Genomic DNA, 22,456 nt, shown 5'->3' with positions numbered 1-22,456 from the left:
ATACCATTATAAAAATAGTATGAAAACCAGGTATCTGCAAGCACTGTTGGTGTTTTTCAGGAATTAGATGAACAAAAAAGGCAATTCATTAATGGAAAAAGAGTCACTAGAAAGAAAAATGATAATTAAAATTATATTAAGGTTGATTTATAAATTATAAAATTATATTTATATCTAGGTCACTTTTATCCTGTTTTTATGTATAATTTATTTTATACGGTTTCTTCTAAGTTTATGCATATAAGAGTTAAGGCAAACTAATCTTATTTTCCTGGTTACTTTAATTATCAATATGATTTTTTAGGTGCATTTTGATTCATCTTTAATTGGCTTCATAGCTACTCATAATATTTTATCTCAAGGTTTTTTTTTTTCTGTCTATTAAACTCTGTTAAATAGTTAAATATTTTAAAAGAGTTCACTGTATAATGGAAACTTACAGTGATTCCTCTTAGGAAAAAATCATTTACAATACAAATAATCATCCCAAGTTATTAAGACTAAAATTTCTAATTAATCCTATAATGGGTTTTAGTTTCTGCTGAAATAGAGTCAGTCACTATCAAATCTTGAAGAACATATAAAAACAAACAAGGAAAAAAAGTAGCAGGAATGAGCATTTTGCAGAGACTTCTAGGTTGCACTAATAATGTCTGTTAATTTCCTGTCTTAAATGACTGTCATAATAGCCTCATCATTTCATATGCCTAGAAGAAGAATAACTACACTTCTAGATTATCCAGAAATGTTCTGGGTTATGCTGATTGCTGCGGAATAACTATTAATAGCATCTTGTTCCTCTGTAAAGCATCAGTTTGTACATTAAGTTCTATGATCAAAAAAAAAAAATAAATTCTATGATCACAATACTGATAAGAGAAATACGGACTCATCACATTGAGGTACTATGTATCCTCTAAAATATACAAAATATGTTGTTACTTGAAACCAATGACTGCTATAAAGGTTGTGATGGCTGAAAAAATGTCACTTGAAAAGAAAATTTTCGATTATTGACAGTTTACAAAATGACTTCTTAACCTCCATTATTTCACCTATAATTTGGAGACCACACTATTGAGAATGTAAACCTCTCTCATTTCAAAATTTTAGACTTCGATAAGTAAAATGTTAATTATAGATATATAATTAAAATGTTAATTAATTTTACATTTTTAAATTTTACTTTTATATCCCCTTACAATTGCAACCCCCTTATTTTGACCCCAATCTCTCCTCCCTCTCCCCACATAGTGTGTCTCTGGTTCATAGTTGTTTGTTGATTTTGATTTTTTCTTTCTTATAGTTATCCTTTTTCCTGGTCCCTTTATTTAGGTTTTCTAGATTCCTGCTATGAGTGAGACCATCTGGTATTTTTCTTTTTCTTTCTGGCTTATTTCGCTGAGCATGATCCCTTCCAGCTCCATCCATGTTGCTGCAAACTGCATGTGTTTATCTTTTTTGATTGCTGAGTAATATTCCATTGTGTATATTAAAATGTTAATTTAACATGCCAATATGACAAAGAAAGAAAGATCATAATCAACTTAGTTAATCCTAGTTAAGTGTCTGGTAACTTACTGATAAACAAGATTCATTCTACTTTGATTTCCAAAGTCTCTTTCAATTCAGTTTATTATTAAAATACTATTAATTATCATTTGTTAGAGCAGAACAGAGAGGAATTCAAAGCAGGACACAATCATAAACCCACCATAATATAAGAAAATAGCTTTAATAAGTATTTGGCTCTGGGTAAATACATGTATATGAGGATAAGAGAGAACTTAACAAATGTTTCTTATGAAACACAGGAAACTAGAAAGACTACTATATATGATGAATGAATCAGTCAGAAACCCTTAAATAGGACTTCTAGTTGCTTTTGCAGCTGACAGGAATGCTACAGATGAGAACCCAGCAAACATAGGAATACAGTAATAACCATCTGAAAATAGAACGAATTACAAATTACTGCTTTAAATAACAGTTGTAAATGAGTAAAAGGTTCATGTGAGCTTTCAAATATCTAAGACATTTTCATTTAATTAATAATCAAGTTCAATTAGTTTAGATCATCATATTCCCTAAACTTTGGAGTAAATAGTTTAAAAAGTATTGCCCTGTTTTATCCCTAATACTTTTGGAAACTATTTTAATATTAAAATGAAACTTCTACATGGGATTTGATTGTTACATACTAACTTCAATACTATTAAATTTAAATTTAAGGGGCTAGGAGTATTACCTGAAATGGTCTACCACAAGTATGATTTAGTAAGTACTGTTTCATCTTAAACATTCCCAAGTATAATGTATTCTGCTCCACATTTGCTTGGTTAAGAAAGTAACATTTTAAAACCTTACTATGCAAAGTGTTGTGGACCAGTTAAGCCCTGGACCAGAGCTTAACCATCACCTAGGAGCTTATTAGAAATGCAGCATCTCAGGCCTCAAACCAGAGCAAGTGAATCAAAACTGGCATTTGAGAAGGATTCCCACATAATTTGTATGCACACTTGAAACACTCTTTTTAAATACATTCTTTACTCAAATGCAGCCCTCCAGCTGGCTTTGTTTCTGACTTTATTCCTTCTTTATTCATTCTCAATTCACTTAAAAAATATTGGAAACCCCTCCACCACTTTTTTTGCCCTGCTTTGTCCTAACTCAACTCATTCTACTGACTCAGTTATTTGCCTCTGATTTTAATTTTCACATAGGATACCTGATTGTTTTGTCTCTCTGTTCCCGATCCTATATAGTTTCTCTGGCACTTTCAAATTCAAGCAAGTCAAAGATTTTTTTAAGTTCTCCCTCTTTCCTGGACATTCCAACACAAACAAAAATACTTTTTCCCAAAAAAACAACTGAAAAGTCTTTGATTTCTTGATTTTCTTCATTTTCTTATAACAAATGTTTGCACTCACTTCCAAGTCAACTAAGTTTACTCATTCAAGGGCTCTTTTACCATTCCTGCAATAGTATACCAGAAGCAGAAAATACAATTTTAATATCAAGGAGCATTTTCATGGTCAAAATCAAAGTTCACTTAGGCAAACAGATTATTATAATGTATTATGAATGTTAATTACAAAATTGTTTAAGTGACTGCTGACTATACCACATGAAAATACAGCTATGAGCTTGCACAACTATTCATTAAAACACTTAAATTCTTATTTTTCTTTTTAATAATTTTCAAACAAGATAGCACTAATGGTTTTAACAGCTTGACAAATTTGAAAAACTATTTAAATAATTTCAAGGCTCTATGCAGGCAAAAAAGGGGGAAAGCAACAGTAAAAAAAAAAAAAAAAAAAAAAAAAAAAAAAAAAAAAGCACGCAGAACTACAATACTAGATAAATTTAAAAGTTGCATGACTATATTCAGTGTTGATCCACACGGCATATATATTCCTACAAAAAAAAAAGGGTAAATAAAATAAAATAAAAGGTAGAGTCCTGATTTCATAACCAGGTAATCAATGGAGGCAACTCTAAAAAACACACTTGTTTTAGAGAAAGACATCCAAGGAATCCAAATAGGAAAAGAAGAAGTCAAACTATCACTATTTGCAGACGATATGATATTATACATAGAGAACCCCAAAAACTCCACAGAAAAGCTAATTCAACTCATCAATCAGTTCAGTAAAGTGGCAGGATACAAAATCAACACGCAAAAGTCAGTAGCCTTCCTATACACAAACAATAAATCTGAAGAAGAAGAAATCAAAAAAACCATCCCTTTCGTTATTGAAACAAAAAAAATCAAATATTTGGGAATAAATCTAACAAAAGAGGTAAAGGACCTATACAAAGAAAACTATAAAACACTGTTAAAAGAAATAGAAGAAGACACAAAGAAATGGAGAGATATCCCCTGCTCATGGATTGGAAGAATAAACATTATTAAAATGGCCATCCTTCCGAAAGCAATATACAGATTCAATGCTATTCCAATCAAAATTTCAATGTCATTCTTCAAAGAAATAGAACAATTATTGATGAAATTCATATGGAATCACAAAAAACCCCGAATAGCCAAAGCTCTCCTGAAAAAAAAGAAGGGAATGGAGGCATCACACTCCCAGACTTCAAACTATACTACAAAGCCATAATCATCAAAACTGCATGGTATTGGAACAAGAACAGACATACAGACCAATGGAATAGAATAGAAAATCCAGAAATAAACCCACAGATTTATGGTCAACTAATCTTTGACAAAGGAGCAAAGACTATGCATTGGAGCAAAGAAAGTTTGTTCAATAAATGGTGCTGGGAAAACTGGGTCGCTACATGCAAAAGAATGAAGCTTGACCACTACCTCACACCATACACAAAAATCAACTCAAAATGGATTAAAGAATTAGACATAAGACCTGAAACCATAAAATACATAGAAGGAAATATAGGCGAAACACTACGTGATTTGCACATCAAAGACATCTTTACAGACACATCACCCAAAGCAGTGATAGTGAAGGCGAAGATAAACAGCTGGGACTACATCAAATTAAAGAGCTTCTGCACAGCAAAAGAGACAATAACAAAAACAAAGAGAAACCCCACCAACTGGGAGAACATTTTTGCACCCAACACTAATGATAAAGGACTGATCACAAAAATCTGCAAAGAGCTGATGAGACTCAACAACAACAAAGAAAATAATCCAGTCAAAAAATGGGCAGAAGAGCTAAAAAGAAACTTCTCTGAAGAGGAATTGCAAATGGCCAACAGGCATATGAAAAAATGTTCAACATCACTTGTCATCAGGGAAATGCAAATCAAAACTACCATGAGATACCATCTTACACCAGTGAGAATGGCACATATTAAAAAAACTAGCAACAACAAATGTTGGCGAGGGTGTGGAGAAAAAGGAACTCTTCTGCACTGTTGGTGGGAGTGCAAACTGGTCCAACCACTGTGGAAAGCTGTGTGGAGATTTCTGGACCTACTAAACATAGAGCTTCCATATGATCCAGCAATTCCACTCCTAGGTATTTACCCAAAGGACACAGAAACATCAATTCCAAAGAACACCTGCACCCCTATGTTTATAGCAGCACTGTTTACAATAGCTAAGCTTTGGAAACAACCCAAATGCCCAAAAATAGATGACTGGATCAAGAAGATGTGGTACATATATACCATGGAATATTACTCAGCATTCAAAAAAGATAAACACATGCAATTTGCAGCCACATGGATGGCGCTGGAAGGGATCATGCTCAACGAAATAAGCCAAAAAGAAAAAGAAAAATACCGGATGGTCTCACTCATAGCAGGAATCTAGAAAACTTAAATAAGGGACCAGGAAAATGAATAACTATAAGAAAGTGAAAATCAAAATCAACAAAAAACTATGAACCAGAGACACTTTTTGGGGGTGGGGGGCGGGAGGGGAAGGATTGGGGTCAGAATGGGTGTTTGCAATTGTATGGGGGAATATAAAAATAAAATTTATTATTTAAAAAAAAAAAATACACTTGTTTTCACTTGATTAAAAAATATCAATTAAGTACAAGAGATAACAATTTTACTTAATATATAATCTAATCCAAAACAAGAGTTGTATTAAAAATTTACCTCACTTTCAAGAAAGAAAAGAACCAGCATCCTAATAAGGTTCCCATTGGGACTGTTCCTTCCCCTCCTCTTTGCTAATGCTTCTTCTGCTTGTGGGTCATGTCTGCTAAACAGCCTGGAAATAACAACAAAGCAAAGCATTACAAATTTGCAAAGATACGAATTTTAGTCTTTTCTTCATTGTGTAAATTATTTCAGGGTTAAAAAAATAACATGAAGTTATTGATTTATTTCAATATAAGTGTACATGTTTTCATAGGTTAAAAAATGGCGAACAATTTCATATAGTCCAACCATATATAAAATGTAAAGCAAAGCCTTTTACTGATAAATGATTAAGGTTCAAATATGCATAGAAAATAAAAACTGCTGTTATACTGTATTACAGATTAGAATATGAAATTTTAAACAGAGTTCTAATCTCTTAAAAGTTAATTTCATAGTCAAATAATACTAGCATTTTACTAAATGTTCTACGAATAATTATAAAAGTTCACACTTTTCAATCATGATTACTTCTTGTATTCTTTTCTGCTTATTACTTAGAAAGAGCACTCACTAACTCATGACATAAACATTAGATTAATAAAAATACCAATCAGTGACAAAACTTCTAAAATATGACAAAGAAATAACTAGAAAATTTTAATTTGTATTATTTAATTTGCTTACTAACATTCTAACAAAACTTAAGTGACTGCTAAAGGTTGCCTTATATTTAGGAATTGCTCTAGGTAAAAGGGCTATTAAAAATGAACAGAGAAAAATACCAGTTCTCATTGATCTCTCCCTCTAGTGGATGGAGATAAATAGTAAATAAAGATATACAATCTCAGGTGTTATAAAGGAAAAACAAGGGGATATATACAGTATGCTAGTTTACACAAATGTGCTAGTTGCATATGAAACTCACAGTAGGACTTTCAGAGGAAATACTAACTCAATAAAAGAAGTATTTTTTGTGACAAAAATAAGTCAATATCAAAGCAGAAAATGAATACAGAGTATCCTGGACAGATAGGGAAAGCATACAGGATGTAAAGGAGACTAGACTATGATCTTGAACTTAAATCTGCACAGCCATCAAACTATTTAAGAGACAGTCTCATTTACTTGGATGGCTTTCAGTGGGAGGAATAAATGGAAACATGAAAGTTCTTTACAACTGAAATACATAAATGTGGTTAACTGCATTAACTGTATATAAATATAGGGTACTGAGGAATTTGCTAAAATTTTCTAAAATTAAAATGCAGAATATTTATTGACATTAAAATATTCATTTCAGAAAACAATCATCTTTGGATGCTTGGTTAGGCTTGTGCATAGTTTATCAGCTAGACTGCAATAGATCACGTGTGTATGCACATAAGTGCATTAAAAAGCATCTAATCATGAAATTTCTGGGACCACTCTATAGCTTTTTTGTTGTAATGTTAAAAGATCACATTCTTATATGGTGGGATAATGCTCAAAGAGATCATTAAGAATCCAAGTCCTCAAATTGTGAATATCATCAGGGCAGAGGCATAAAACAAGCTTCTGGAGTAAAGTTTTCGTTTGCATAGTTTCAGTTGCATAGTTCGGAAGTAATAAATTCTAAAAACCAAAGTTATTTGAAAAATATGCAAAAAAATAAAGACTACCTAGAGTAGTCCTGGAAAAGGAAGGGCAGTTAACATTACCAGTGCACACTAGATATAGAACAGACAACATCTCAAGAAATACAGAAATAGTACTATACTATTAGGCACAGATGTCAATGTTGTTGGCCAATTCAATATTTAAAAAGCCATGACTAAAATCTTGACTTTTTGCTTATTCTCATTATGAACACACATTAAAAAAAATATTTTTCACCTAGAAACACCTTTTCCCATTTTGAGAAGGACCACTGAATAAGTAGTAAGTTGTTTTCTGTATTAAGATGGAGATGTTGGACTGAGGGTCAGACCTATTTGTTAACAAAGTTAATCATCCATGCACAATAGTTGCCTAGTGCATTATCTATATCTTTGCTTAACATAATCACATAACAGATTTTGGGATTCACTTGCCAATGATCAAAAACACTGTAAAATCTATGAACAAAAAGCCAAAGTAACCTCCAGTCCCCAGAATGTTTTAAGTATGCATTAATCTTCAAATAAATTGTAGACAATATATAATAAACCACAATCTATCTTACAAGTGTATTTAATTATATCCACAAGCTCATAACCTCCATGCTTAAAAAAAAAATGAGGTTTTGCTTTGTAATTAAATTGCAACTGTATATATAATTTTTATTTTTTAAAGATACATCATCAGTGTAAAAAAATATAACAGTACAAAACACAACAAAGCAAAAACAGACAATTATAAATCAGAGACACACTGCAGGGGAAGAGGAGGGAGGGGGATCAGATGGAGAGAGGGAGGGAGGAGCACAGGGGACTGAGGTGATGGTGCACTGGTGCACTGGTGCAGGAAACTCTATGGGAATTACACCTGAGGGGGTGGGGGGGAACCAAATGTTTAAAAATGAACAATGATGTAAAAAATTGAAAAAAAATTGGAAAAAAAAGGAAATAAAAAGGAAAAAAAATAAAATCAAGCCAGAAAGGGGAAGGGGGGGAGAAAGAAAAAGGAAAAAAAAAATTGAAGGTTATGTTTTGATTGTCAACATGGTAATACTGAACTAAGCCAGTGCCTTCATAGAGACTGAATGTTGTTGTTTCTGCTGTTTTCTGATATTTATGGCAAAGCTTTCCAGAAATCTAAATTCAAGTAAAAATTTGGTAGTCTGTCATTTGGTTGATAGAAGGAAATTTTGTGGAACCTCAGTAGAGCTCCTGAGACACTCCACAAGATTTCCCCCTTTCCTTCTGGGAAAGGCATTAGATGAATTTATCCTATTTGGCTTACGTAGTAGAGTAAAACTAGAAGGGAAGCATTGTCACTTGGGAAAACAGGTAACACTCTGACATGTTCAGAAAAGTTCACAATTGGTTTTCTAAAACGTGTATACAATCTCTCAATACCTGACATGTATGTAAATTGTCAATGGTGATTGTTGCCTTGCAATATTGTATAGTACAGACATTGTTTCTGGAGAAAATAGGGAGTAAAGGCCTTAACAGATTCCTATTGCTAGAACTGTTGAGAGTAAAAATTTCCTACAAAGAACTGAATAGACCTAGAAATACACTTGATTTTTACCTTTTTCTTTGACATAATACTGGTAATTTTTTTTCCCCCTTGTGTTCTGAATCCACAAAGGTTTCTTGTTTTGAGTGACCAGGATCTGCAGCAATGTTGTTTTGTTTTCCTCCAGCAAAGAAAGCTAACTTGTGGTCACATTTTCTCTCCCCTTAATACCAACACAGCATGAAAATAGTGGTAGTAATTTTCTTACTACTTATCTCAGAGTATATTTCTGCATAACTTCCATAAGGATTTTGTCTGCCTAAATTAAAACAACTGGACATGAGTTTCACTGTGTGGCTTTGAGTGGAATCTTCCAGGAAGTTGAAAGAGAGCTGGACCAAGAAGAGGCGAACCTGTTGCTTTATTTGTAGGCTCCAGAGACTGCCAAGGGAGGTGGGGAAGCTGCCTCCATGGGCAGGACTGGGCAACCCGGAAAAAGAAAAAGCCCTGGTACCCTCGAGAACAGGAAGCCCAGGTGGAGTGTGATGAGACCACCTTTTTCTTGAAGCCTACAAGGGCTGGATGTCAAGAGTTCGCTCTGATCCTTTACGGAGTATTCCAACAAAGCCAGCTAAAATTGCTGTTTAGTTATTCTGCCCTGTGATTTTAGGCAAAAATAGGTAATGTGGTTTAAAAGTACATTTGGGTTGCAAACTTTTGCTATGCTGTTGAAACAATTTGGGGTCGAGGTTGAGAGAACCTGTTTTTGCATAAGTTGAATCAATTTTAATATTTCTCCTGTGATTTGATATCTTTGCTGTTTTGTTTTGGCTAATTCCTCCAGGTATTTTGTTTGTTTGTTTGTTTTTGGCTTGGACTGATAAACTATTTCCCAGGAAAGGAGGACTTTTGCTTTCCACAATGGACAATACCTGGAGAGACTGGTTTGCTCTCCAATGGGAACACTGAGAAAAATTTTCATCTGAGACTGTACCCCAGCATCCATACATTTGATCTTCAATACCATGGAAATGGCATAAAGTGAAGCTAATTCCATACAGGCTTTGTGGATGCCACCCCCATTCCATTAAGACACCGGGAACTACAAATCCCAGGATCCCCAAAGGGAAGTGGCAAGGACCTAAGGGCAGAGTTAAGCAGCCATTTTCTCTGTTTGTAAATAAAAACCAGCCATGTTAGTAGGGTCGGGCACACTTGGCTTGTGCTCTTGGCCAGGCAGGTTTGGTCTCGGTGGGTCATTTGGGATTCCAGATTGGCGGAATGGGTAGGACACATTTAAGAATTTATCTCCCTCTTTTCTCCATGAGTTGTACATTTCCTCATTCCCCTTCCCTTGTAAATAAACCTTTTGTTAGCCTTTAAAAAATATAAAAATAAAATAAAGATTTATTTATATATGCATATAAGAACTGCGGTTTAAGTCAGAGGTGCAGGGGCTGAGAGGATTCACCAGAGATAGAGTGGGAAGCAGGACAGGCAGATCTACTGAAATACACTGCTGACAGGAGCAGCAGGTGAGACAGAAAAGGTCTGCTGTGCTGTGAGTTAGCTCCCTGGCCAGGGACTGAACTCATGCTGCAGTGGCTGGTGACAGCTTGACAGTGCTGAGACTTAAGCCCTTGTGCCACCAGAGAAGTTCCTGTATATACACACTTTCCAGAACCACTATATATTACTAATTCAAATAACCCTCGCACCAATGGAAAGAATGCAAAAGAAACATGAAAAGCTGTGAAGTATCTTGAGGGTGAATAAAAATTACAAATACTAAGATGTTTAAGCTTAGAACTCAGAATTTACAAGGGGAAAAAAACATTAAATGAAAGTATCAATTACCTTGGATGTTTTTATATCTTCATGTACTTTACCAATCCCCACTCACACCCCAGAACCATGTTTCCAGATTTCAAGGAAAGGAATACATAACCAGGGACATCATTAGTAGGGCTGTGGTTCATGATGTGCACATACGCTGTGCATATATTACTGCCCCCAGACTTTGAAATGGTCATTTCTAGCACTGTTTGCAGTCACTATTACTCACTTTTACTAACTCTAAGACAACAAAATAAAAACAAAAATGGAACCTATTTTGAAAGATAATTAACTCACTTTTTGTGAAGGAACTCTCCAGCTGCTACAGCAACAGGGCGATGTGCGGAGTACACTAAGTGGTAAACATTTTCACAATCTTCATTGGAAAGAGCTTCCTCACTTCCACTGAAAAAAGTCAAGAAAATAACTGAGTCTAAACAAATGTTTACTTTCAACTATACTTTTATTGAGATTTTGTAAAGTTCATTAAAAAAGTTAAAGGGATATTGTTTTCATTTTTATCTCTACTTTGAAACTAGTATTTCTCTTTATAAAATATGCTATTTATTATATTAAAATAAGAAAATAGAGATAAAATAAGTAAATAAGAGAAATGTCCACAATTCTTCCCACACATACCCACAGATGATTATTTATATCTTGGAATATATATTTGCCCAATTAGCTCAAGTTCTTTATGCATAAGATTTCCATTGATATTTTCTTAGACTATATCTGTTCCTGTTTCATTGTTAAATTTTTGTTATGCTATGTAACTGTTCTTTCCAGAACAGTTACTTTAAATTATACTTTATCACCACATTATATTATTTAATCTTCTTTCTATATAATGATTTCAGTAGTTACAACTATTCCTTTACTAACACAAATTTCCCTTTTCCATAAATGTATTCTTAAAAGTTTGAGTCAGTTTGCCTGAAAGTACTCTTTTTCCCCAAAAGAGGGACATCCATTTCCTGACTTAATACACTTAAAAGTGTCTGATATGATCATATATTAACAACTGGATTAAATATGGAATTTATGGGTTTAATGAGTTCTTAAAAAGCTGTAGGGGTACAAATTCATTCCCTAAAATTCAATCCTGGTGATGCCTCAGAAATTAGGAGCCGGCAGAGGATCTGTCAAATAAAATCAGAGCGACCTTTGCAGCAAAAGAGAGTTGTACCAAATATAAGGGAGAAACTGCAGTTCTGAATGAAAAAGTGCTAGATACCAAGGATGGGAAATAGGTTAAAAGCATTTTACAAACTACTTCCCTCCCCCACCCCACTCCCCCATGTTAACAAAGGCCATTCTAATTCTACTGTGAAGCAAAAGCAGTACACAGTGTCATATGAGTAACAACATGGTTGTGGTTAGAACCAATAGGCATCAGGAAATTAACATTTCCTGATAATCTATATAATAGATAATCATCTAGCTGGCTAGCTTATAAATTACTCTCCCTAATATGTTCCCTTCCATATCCTGGGAGTTATAAGGAGGCAATAAGACTGGAAGGGAGGGGAGGGTTAAAAATTATAAGCAGAGATTTTGTATCCTGAAATAGAAGTGTCTTTTCCCATGCCCAATTCATATCCCTAAGTATAAGAACGGGCACAAAGGTAAGGCCTGTTTTAACTCCTTCACCCAATTACGTTATCAGCTTAGTTAGCTTTGCCTTCAGCAGAAAGTTAAACTGATAAAAAAAATTTATCAGTTATTTATCAGTTATTTCTTTTAATACAGGTGCCTTTTAATACCTGTTGTTCTGGCAAATTTTGGTAGAGATCCAATAAGCCAAGAAAAATAAGGTCAGATCATTTCGTGCAAATGCTGTAAGACACTGGAAAGCTGGTTCTGTGATCTGTACCTCATACTGAAATAACATATAAATAGAAATAAGGGAACTGAGCCATATAATGAGTAAAGTGGATTTCCTTCAAGAGAAAGATGTCAGAGTGTTATGGTACTCTAAAACCTCCCCAAGTCAAACTGCACTAACTTTCTGAGAACCACTAAAAAAATTCATATACATCCCTTACAACTGTGAGGAAGTTTAGGAAGTGGTACCTGGTGTAGGGATTAAAAAGGTCTAAGTGTGAAAGGCTGACTGCTGGAGTAACTCCTGGTAGTAGGTTAATGAGAGGGTACAAGGAGAATGAGTCAAACTTCCTCCATCATCCGTAAATGGTCCATGCTTCCTGGAGGCCAGATAGGGACTACTTAAGGAGCGCCAGCTGAGGTTTTAAAAGACTTTGCCCAACAAGACTACCTATAGACCTAGTAAGCAATTTCAACAGAAGAAACCTAAAAGCCAGAGATTGAATAACTAAGTGAATAGTGAGGAAGCACTGTCTACTTTTGGAGAATTTTTTTCTTTTAACGATTTATTTATTTATTTATTTATTTTTGGAGGATGTCAGACAAATCTAATTATTTTTATTGTCTTTTCTTCTTTTTTTAATAAATTTTATTTTTATATTCCCCATACAATTGCAACCCCCCCATTCTGATCCCAATCCCTCCCCTCCCGCCCCCCACCCCCCCAAAAGTTTCTCTGTTTCATAGTTTTTGTTGATTCTGATTTTTACTTTCTTATAGTTATTCATTTTCCTGGTCCCTTATTTAAGTTTTCTAGATTCCTGCTATGAGTGAGACCATTCGGTATTTTTCTTTTTCTTTTTGGCTTATTTCGCTGAGCATGATCCCTTCCAGCGCCATCCATGTGGCTGCAAATTGCATGTGTTTATCTTTTTTGAATGCTGAGTAATATTCCATGGTGTATATGTACCACATCCTCTTGATCCAGTCATCTATTTTTGGGCATTTGGGTTGTTTCCAAAGCTTAGCTATTGTAAACAGTGCTGCTATAAACATAGGGGTACAGGTGTTCTTTGGAATTGATGTTTCTGTGTCCTTTGGGTAAATACCTAGGAGTGGAATTGCTGGATCATATGGAAGCTCTATGTTTAGTAGGTCCAGATTTATTTATTTATTTATACAAGCACTGGGTACAGTCAGAAGTGAGAGAGGATGAGAGAATTCACTAGAGCCAGAGCGGGGAACAGAACAGACAGACCAATGAAAAACACTGCTGAGGGGAGCAGCGGGTGCAGCAGGAGAGGTCTTTTGCGACATGTGGGAGCCTTGCCTGCAGCTGGGGATCCAACTAGTGCTGCAGAGGCTTCGGGCAGCTTCACAGTCCAGCGCTCAACCGCTGCGCCACCAGGGGAGGCCCTACTCTGGAGAATTATAGTCAAATTTCTACAGTCAGGGAAGCGCTCTGAGTAATCCACAAAAGGATCAATATTTGACATGGGTGGAGCATCATACAATTCCTTTTAAATCAGACATGTTCTGCCCGTATTTATTCCAATGCAATGCGGAAGAGAACCTCAAAAATACTTCTCAAATAAGACAAATCATTTTTTAAATCTTGATGAAAGTGAATATTTTTGCCAAGCAAAGTTTTAGATGAACGCACTGTTAAGTAAACTAGCAGGAAAAGATAACCTTGGAGGAGTCTATGAGATTACTGTTCTGGAAATGAGGGACGAAGAAATATCGCAGGAAAGTTTACTCTTCTTTAAGGTTAAGTATTAAAATAAATAAAGAGGCAAAAAACAAAAAAGTATACCCTTAACAATATAAATCTTTAGATAGGTGGAATGTCAGTGTACATATTTTATTCAGGGGAAAGATACTGATAGGCTTGTGAAAATTATAAGGAAATGTAACTAGGAGAACTAATATTTTTAAATAGATTTAAAAAGGAAAAAAAATCTCCTCAAAAATGACAAGAATGGTATGTCAAACAAAATGAGCACTCTTAGATGTACAAAAAATGAACACATAGATACCAAACAACAACCTTTAAAGAAATACAAGTCAACTACGGTAGTAGGAGAGCGTAACACATTTCTTTTAAAGAGTAAATAAGAAATTAGCAAAGATATAATTTGAATGATACAGTATATAAATTCAAAGTAATGATTATACATAGAAATTAAAAAACACAATATAGACAAATTATTCTTAAAAATATTTAGAAAATTCAGAAAATTAACCAATCATTCAGAACACATTCATATAATACAATAAAACAGAAAGGACTGTTTACAAAAAAATCTGATATATGGCATAAACAAAAACATACTATTGAATAACCGATGATTAAACTGAAAATCATAAAGGCAATCAAAATATTTATTGTTAATGTCTATGAAAATACATGCACACGTTTTTAGAGACCAGTAGTAAAGGTATATTACTTTAAATATGATTATTAGAAAATAAGAAATGAATGAGCCAAAAGAAGCCAGCTCTTTGAAAAGAGTAACAAGATGGACAAACCTGTAACACAGCTGATCAAGAAAAAAATACAAATAAAATAGAGAATTGAAAAGAGGAATAAAAGAATTAAGAGTTCTATGAAGTCATAAAAATAGCATGAAACAATCATGAACTACAAAATAATACATTTGAAAATGGTCATAATATTAATATACTTTTTAAAAGAAAGTAAAACTGACATGTTTTTAATAAAACAATTCTCTTAAAATTTCAAGGAAGAATTAATTTCTCTTATAAAACTGTTTTCCAGACAGAAAAAGGGCAAGGAATGAATGAAGGTATTTCACAAAGAGAATATTACCTTTATTTTGAAGTTGGATAAAGGACAAGGAAAAATTATCACATTTACAGAACACCAATGTAAAAGTCTTAAGATAGTAAAAATAATACTGTATTTAAGAAAAATACAGTAGGAATATGTTGAAACAAGATTTATTCTAGAAATGCAAGGGTGGCTTATTTACCATTAGACACATCTACTAGTCTGATTCGGATTCATCAATGGATGAAAGAAAATTGGAAAATCCCAGAAAACTCCTAATATAAAGGAACTTCCATTATAGATAAAAAAACCTATCATAGAAACAAAGAACTTTAGAAGACTTCCTACAAGAAGACAAAAAACCCTTCTATCAACGACATTTTGACAAGAGAATGAAACAAAAGTTACAAGGGTAGGAAAAGAGAAGAAAAAACAAAGTGTTGGGAGAGGATATGCTAATCCACACAGTAATTGGCAGAATCAGTAAATCATCAAAAACGCCTAAGAATTCTAATAGGTTGCACACAGAAAACCAGCATAAAAATTAAAGGTTTCTCTATCTTAGTATGACCAAGTAGAAAATTACATTAAATACCAATCAGGTAACAGTAAAAAAATAAAGTGCTAACCTAATAAATAAGTTATAACAGCACAATAAACATTGTTTAAAGACTTAATGAAATGTGAATAAATATACCATTTCCAGGCATAAATGATAATTAATTGTAAAAAATGCCAGTCTCTTAAGTTTATAAGTCAATGCAGTTCTAATATTTAAAATCTGAATCAAAAGTTTTGAGGAATTCGACACATACACTTGAAAAGGGGGATTTTTAAAATGAATTTTAAAAAGAAAGGCAAAGCAGAAGGAACCACCAAGAAAGAGGAGGCTATATTTATAACATATAACATATACTATGTTACAATGTTACAATAATGAAGAGCATGATACTAAAGCAGTTGTATTCTGAATAAAAACAATAGAGCCCAGCACATATTTGGCAGTGATAGATGTATCAAAGAGTAGGAAGAAGAGGATTTGCAATGATTTTGCTACCATGTACATTCGTTAACATAGATTTTTCCTAGTTTTTAGTCAGAGTTCTGGAGATAAAACTACTTTAAAATCTCTACGATTATGAATGATACAGTTTAAGACCCTATTTCCTTTCTCTTAGTTCAATATTATTCCAAATGAGACTAGAAAAATCTATCGCTTTTGAATCTATCGCATTCTTCCTTTTGAAGCCTTCTTTCTGCTTTGTTTTTTTCCAATAGAAAGGCATATTATCTTCACTGATAATTTCTTCTGGACTGCATAAAACAACTTTTACATGAAGCAAACAGGTTTAACAGTCAAAATGAGAACAAAAACCAAAATGAGAACAGAAAATTAAAAAAAAATTAAAAAAAAAAATTTGTTTTAAACCTAACATTAAAATGTAAAAGAAGAAAGTTGTAAGACTACACATTAAGGTTATATAGGTGAAGTACATCAGTAATGTTGGGAAAAAGAAAATTAAAACAAAACAGTAACAAATATACTTACTGAAGTATCAGAGTGACTAATCGAATAGCCTCCACAGCAACATCATATTCTTTATCAAGTGTCATTGATACAATGCGATCCTGAAAAAAGTTGTAAATCAAACCAATCAAGAGCAGAAAATAAGTTGGTACATACCGAATATAACGTCTTTGGGAGGGTGCATTAAAGACTTTCATTTCAAAATGGAAAGCTTTTCTAAAATTCTTGAAACCACATTATCATGTCCTACTCCACAAAGAAGATTGTTAGTATAAATATTTATAATCTAAATTTTTTCTCATCAACTGGTATTCCCTATATGGTGATAAACTAACTTGCAAAATTAATATAATTATTAAAAGCTGTAAATAAAGAAAATCATGTTTTTTAAAGCCAAGGAGTCTTCTGTCAAAGACAAAAATATGAAAGAACCTAGTACATCTTTTGTAAAGCAGAGATTCATTCATTTTATATAAGGTTTACTTAAAGAATATGTAGGAGTGTGAACTAAATATTTGTTATGGTAATGCAGTAACTAAAATAGCTACAAGTAGCCTTTTTTTTTTTTAATAGAGGCATGTTTTTATTTATTTATATATTTATTTGTTTTGTTTGTTTTTGTTTAGTACAGTCAGAAGCGCGGGAGGGTGAGAGAATTCACCAGAGCCAGAGCGGGGAGCAGAGCAGGCAGAAGGACGGAAGTACACTGCTGAGGGGAGCAGCGGGCGGCAGGAGAGGTCTGCGTGCCATGTGGGACCCTCCTCTGGTGGCCGGGGAGCAGCCGGGGATCGAACCGGCGCCGCAGAGGCCCCGGGCAGCTTCACAACCCAGCGCTCAACCACTGCGCCACCGGGGAGGCCCACAAGTAGCCTTTTTAAAGTGAAAAATAAAATAAGCCACATATTCTTAATGCTTACCTTGAAACGGTTAGTGAATAGCTCCAATTTGGGGAATAATTCTCTGTTGGTATATAGACTCTGTAGAGCTTTCAAACACTTCAGCCTGACTTCTCCTTGCTTTAGAAATACAAATAAAAACACAACAGAAGCAGTCAATTCCATGCTACAAAGGTTGAAAAGATTTTTTAAGTCTGTATTAAGACTGTCAAGTCTGTAGAAAGTAATTTTCCTAAATCATTTAATTCACTTCTATTTATTGCCACTGTAATGTAACATAGGGTGAAAAAGAGCAATTGTATATTCTGTGTTTACTAATAATCAATTGAAAATGCACTGAAAACCCCTTAGTGACTTGAGAGTAAGGTATACCTTTTCAAACAGCATCAATTCTGATTCAACATGGATTATTTCCTACACTCTACTGTGGTATTTCGAGAGAAGCTTTAAGCTATGATTAGTGAAGGATATGCTAATTTGTCCTTCATGTAACTGCTGAACAATCTTGTAGAAAAACCTAATTTCATATTAAAGGGCCAATGTTTATTCATTGAACAAGTATGTACTGGGTGACTTTTACATTTCGGAAAGAGAAATTCAGAAAACAGATGTAATAGAGGCAAAACACTGGAGTGAAATGGCCTAGTGCTGCTGTTTACTAGTAGAATATCTTTAGTAAAGACATTAACTTGGAGAAGATGTGGTATTCAAAGTGCATTCAAGATCACATAGAAATTCAGACAACTCTCTAAGGATTCAAAGGAGAGTTAAGTTTCTAATGTCCAAAAATAGATGACTGCATCAAGAAGATGTGGTATATATAGATGGAATATTATTCAGCAATTAAAAAAGATAAACTCATGCCATTTGCAGCAACTTGGATGGAGCTGGAAGCTGGAGCTGCTCAGTGAAATAAGCCGGAAGGAAAAAGAAAAATATTGGATGGCTTCACTTACAGGATGAATATAGGGGAACCAAAGGAGGGATCAGGAAAAATATAATAAACAAAATAGGCAACTATAAATCAGAGACATTTTACAGGGGAGCGGGAAGGAGAGGGATCAAAACGGGAGGGAGAAGCACAAGGGACTATGGTGATGGTGCACAGGTGAATTGCTGGTGGGAAAATTATGGGGACTACACCTGAGAGGAGAAAGCACATATTGCACAAAATAACAATGGTGTAAAATATAAACAAATGAATAAATAAAAGTTTCTATGTTCACAAAGAAGCAATCTGCTCTGACAATGGGATCTAAGTTCTGGAATCAGACAAAACTAGATTTTATTTCTAATTCTATAACTTATTAGCTACATGAGAAATGGCAGATACATTAATTATTTGGACGCTTAGTTTTCTAGTTTGTAAAATGATACCAACTTCATATGATTCTTTTAAGGATTAAAAGTAGGGGTAGGCCTGTAAAAGTTTTAACAAGCCTCGGGGAATAGATTCCTGAATTGCTGCATTTGCAGTTTTTTTTTTAAAGTTTATTTATTTATTTATACAAGCATTGGGTATAGTCAGAAGCATGGGAGAGTGAGAGAATTCACCAGAGCCAGAGCAAAGAACAGAACGGGCAGACTGACGAAGTACACTGCTATGGGGAGCAGTGGGCATGGCAGGAGAGATCTGTGTGCCATGTGGGACCCTCGCCGGTGGCCGGGGATCAACCCGGCATTGCAGAGGCCACAGGCAGCTTCGCAACCCAGCGCTCAACTGCTGCGCCACTGGGGAGGCCCCGTTTGCAGATTTCTATGATGTATATCTAACAGAATTTTTCAAGCTACCAATGAGATGTCATTGAATTCATCTTATCAGCAAAGCAAGCTGATTCATGGCAGCTCTAGCACACTACTTAATGAAATATTTGTTGGAAGTCTCTAGCACATATGAGGAACCTGAAGTACTTGTAACAGATGTTGCTGCACCACCCAGATCCCTTATCCTAATACAGGAAGTTGATTTTCTCACTTCCTCCTGTGTTGACTGTTAATGGCTCATGTGTGCACCTTTCTCTAGAGAACTGATTGTGGTTGACAGGAACCATCTGCAGAGATTCCTGGGAAGCTATGCTCCACCTTGTTTCTCTGCTCCATACTATTTCTGATAAGAACTGAGACTAGGAGAACTTGGGGAACAGGAAAGGCTGAGACATGGGACAGTGATTTTAAACAATATAGGAACAGAAGAACAAAACAGCTCCCAAGAAATTAGAAGTGTTTTACTGAAATGTTGCTGAGCTAACCACCACCTAGAGTAAGATCTGTTTACAGGATAATTAGGGAACAGAAAAACAACCACCACAAAATTTCCCGACCACCTAATGCCTAATCAGTAGTCCAGAACACTGGACAACAGCAAGTCTGATAGTATATAGTCATAGACAGGGCTGGAGTAAATGCACATCCTCCCTTAGACCCCCTCCTGCTGTCAGGAGTTCTTTCCTGTTGCTTCAATAAATACACACTGGGTGCTCTCATATTTGGTGTGGCAGCTGTTATTCTTCAACAGGTGTACACACCAGGACCCATGAGCATCCACTCTCCTAACATTTCTTTTCTCTAGGTTGAGGTCCATAGCCAGTATGGAATGACAGGTATCTAACCACCTTGACTCAGGGCAGAAAAATCTCTGAAGTACAACTTATCCTTCGAAGCAACATGCAGAACCATGCTGAAACAAGACTTCTGAAACCACAGTTCTATGGTGTGTTTTCTATTTTATCTTATTTTCCTTATAGGCTTCTCCCGAGAGCATAAACTCAGTGTATCACTAGCATAGGAATCTGACTCATGCTTGGCTTCTAGAAAATGTGACCTAAAAATGTTGGCATCACAAATAGCCTTAGGAAGCGAGCTTCAATGATGGGATGTATTCTGTGGTTGAATCATTTGAAGGATGGGTTACTATGAAGAAGACGTAATTACTGGGGCCCTGTATTGATGTTCTGTTATAGGATAGCATTTGTTTGTAAAAAGGATATAAACTTAGCTGGTACAACATGCCTAGTTAGCTTTGAGGGAGCACAGTGAATAGTAATTATAAGGAATATGGAACTGGTTGGTTATTGCTAAGAGTCACGAGGTGCTAAAGATAGAAACCGACAGGTTAAGTAACCAGGCTAAGTGTAAAGCTGCATCTCCTACAGATAAAGATTTGATCATATTGAAGACGAAGTCCAGGACTCAATTTTAAGGGTGACAGATTTTTTAAGAGACTTTGTATCCCCTACAGTTGCTTATGCCCAAATCAGGTTTATATAAGAAAAAAGTGCAATCTCTTATGCCAAAATCAGTGCCATGTAAGACAGAAGTGCAAATCTAAAGGATATGTGGGTGGATGCAGCTGAGAATCTTAGGTCTGAAACTAAGGTTCATGTTCCCTTGTTAGGAGATAGCACATTCCCCCACAGCTTGGCCCCACGCCAGACTCTATAGAAACCTTAAGTGAAGCAAGTGCCCTAAGGACAACGTTAGTAGTCCTAAGGATCTAACAACTTCCCCTTGTGGCTAACAGCCCCATGATTAAATCTTGACACAGTGCAAACAGGGAAGTACTGGGTCAGTTAAGGGAAGAAAAAGATTGTTACAAATACTGATGGGTCAACTAGCAAGAACCAAGAGCCTATACCAGGGAGTGATTTCTGAGGATACAAGATAGAGGTGTCAAATGACAATAATTCCAGATTCCTATAAAAGTGGAATTATAATAGTGGCTTTGGGTAGTCTAGGAGAGGGTACAATTACCCAGGGAAGGGGAATCCACAGGTTTTTGTGGATGGGGCCCTTTGGGGACAACTTCAGATGCTGTTGACAGTGGTTCCAATCACCGAGGACACAAAATCCATCAACATTTTGGTTGTGTATGACATTGAACACCATCAGTGCCTCACAAGGGTAAGTACCACAAAAAGAACAAATTCAAGGCATAGCAGGCATAGCCTGCTATTGATGGAATGAGTATTGATGGAATGAGTAATAACAATTTGAACATAAATCCAATCAAATTCTACAGCATGGCAGAGTAAGTGTAATTCCTAGGAGCTACTTGGGTGGGAAGCCAAAGACATGTTCCAGAAATGATCAAAGAAAAGCTGTAGGCTCTGGAAGCACCAACTTATAATCAAAAGGAGATCCAACTATTAGTCAGTTTCTCTGGGTATCTGAACAACATGGGTGCTTTCTTGGGCCCTTTAATTGAAATGACATAAGAAACAGTTTATTTTAAATGAAGTCCTTTGCAGCACAGGTCTTGGAAGTTATTCAATAAACATGGGCCCAGGCACAACTTTTAGAACCTCTGAACTTTGAAGCCTTCTTGCCTGAGGGAACTGCAGATTTCTGCAACTCCTCCTGTTTCTCCGCTATCCCACTTCCCTCATCCCACTAGTTGGGAGGAAACTCCAGGAAATTGCCACTGGAGTACACCAGTCCCATAAGATTCTGTAACTGCAATTTTTCAGAAGCTGCCACCCAGTATAACCCTTCTGAATATTTCCTTGCTTGCTAGTGAGCACTAGTGGAGCTAGAGTGCCACATGTGATCTGCAACCTGAACTGCCCATCCTTATTTGAGCGATTACAAACCCTAACAACAAAAATGGAAAGGCTCAATGGAGTTAGATTCATAAAGTGAAAAGATACATCCAAGATCATGTTCAGCCAAAATCCCAAGGGAGCAGTAGGCAACAAACAGTTTACCAGAAAGGCCCAAACAACCTGTAAGGGTACACTTAGGCCCTTCATGGGACTATCTGAGGCCTAAAATTCATGCTTGACTGATTTAGTGACAACTCTGTAAAACCACAGGCATGTGATGTCTGCTGGATCAAGCGACCATCTGGTT

General features: G+C 35.3%; 1 protein-coding gene across 2 annotated transcripts in view; it reads right to left on the bottom strand.

The window, feature by feature from the left end:
* STAG1 (stromal antigen 1) overlaps positions 1-22,456 on the bottom strand; it is a 462,478-nt gene that overhangs the window by 184,466 nt on the left and 255,556 nt on the right. For both annotated transcript variants that reach the window (XM_037525931.2, XM_054700807.1), the window contains 4 exons: positions 17,630-17,728; positions 16,734-16,813; positions 10,861-10,968; positions 5,599-5,713 (listed from right to left, as the gene is read on the bottom strand). In XM_037525931.2, the coding sequence (XP_037381828.2) occupies positions 5,599-5,713; positions 10,861-10,968; positions 16,734-16,813; positions 17,630-17,728 (402 nt within the window). The remainder of the gene's footprint in view (positions 1-5,598; positions 5,714-10,860; positions 10,969-16,733; positions 16,814-17,629; positions 17,729-22,456) is intronic.

This window comes from Talpa occidentalis, unplaced genomic scaffold (assembly GCF_014898055.3).
Source record: "Talpa occidentalis isolate TD23 unplaced genomic scaffold, MPIMG_talOcc4v2.1 talOcc4.4, whole genome shotgun sequence".
NCBI lineage: Eukaryota > Metazoa > Chordata > Mammalia > Eulipotyphla > Talpidae > Talpa > Talpa occidentalis.
The sequence above is the reverse complement of the archived record's forward strand: the minus strand, read 5'-3'. Positions and strand labels throughout refer to the sequence as shown.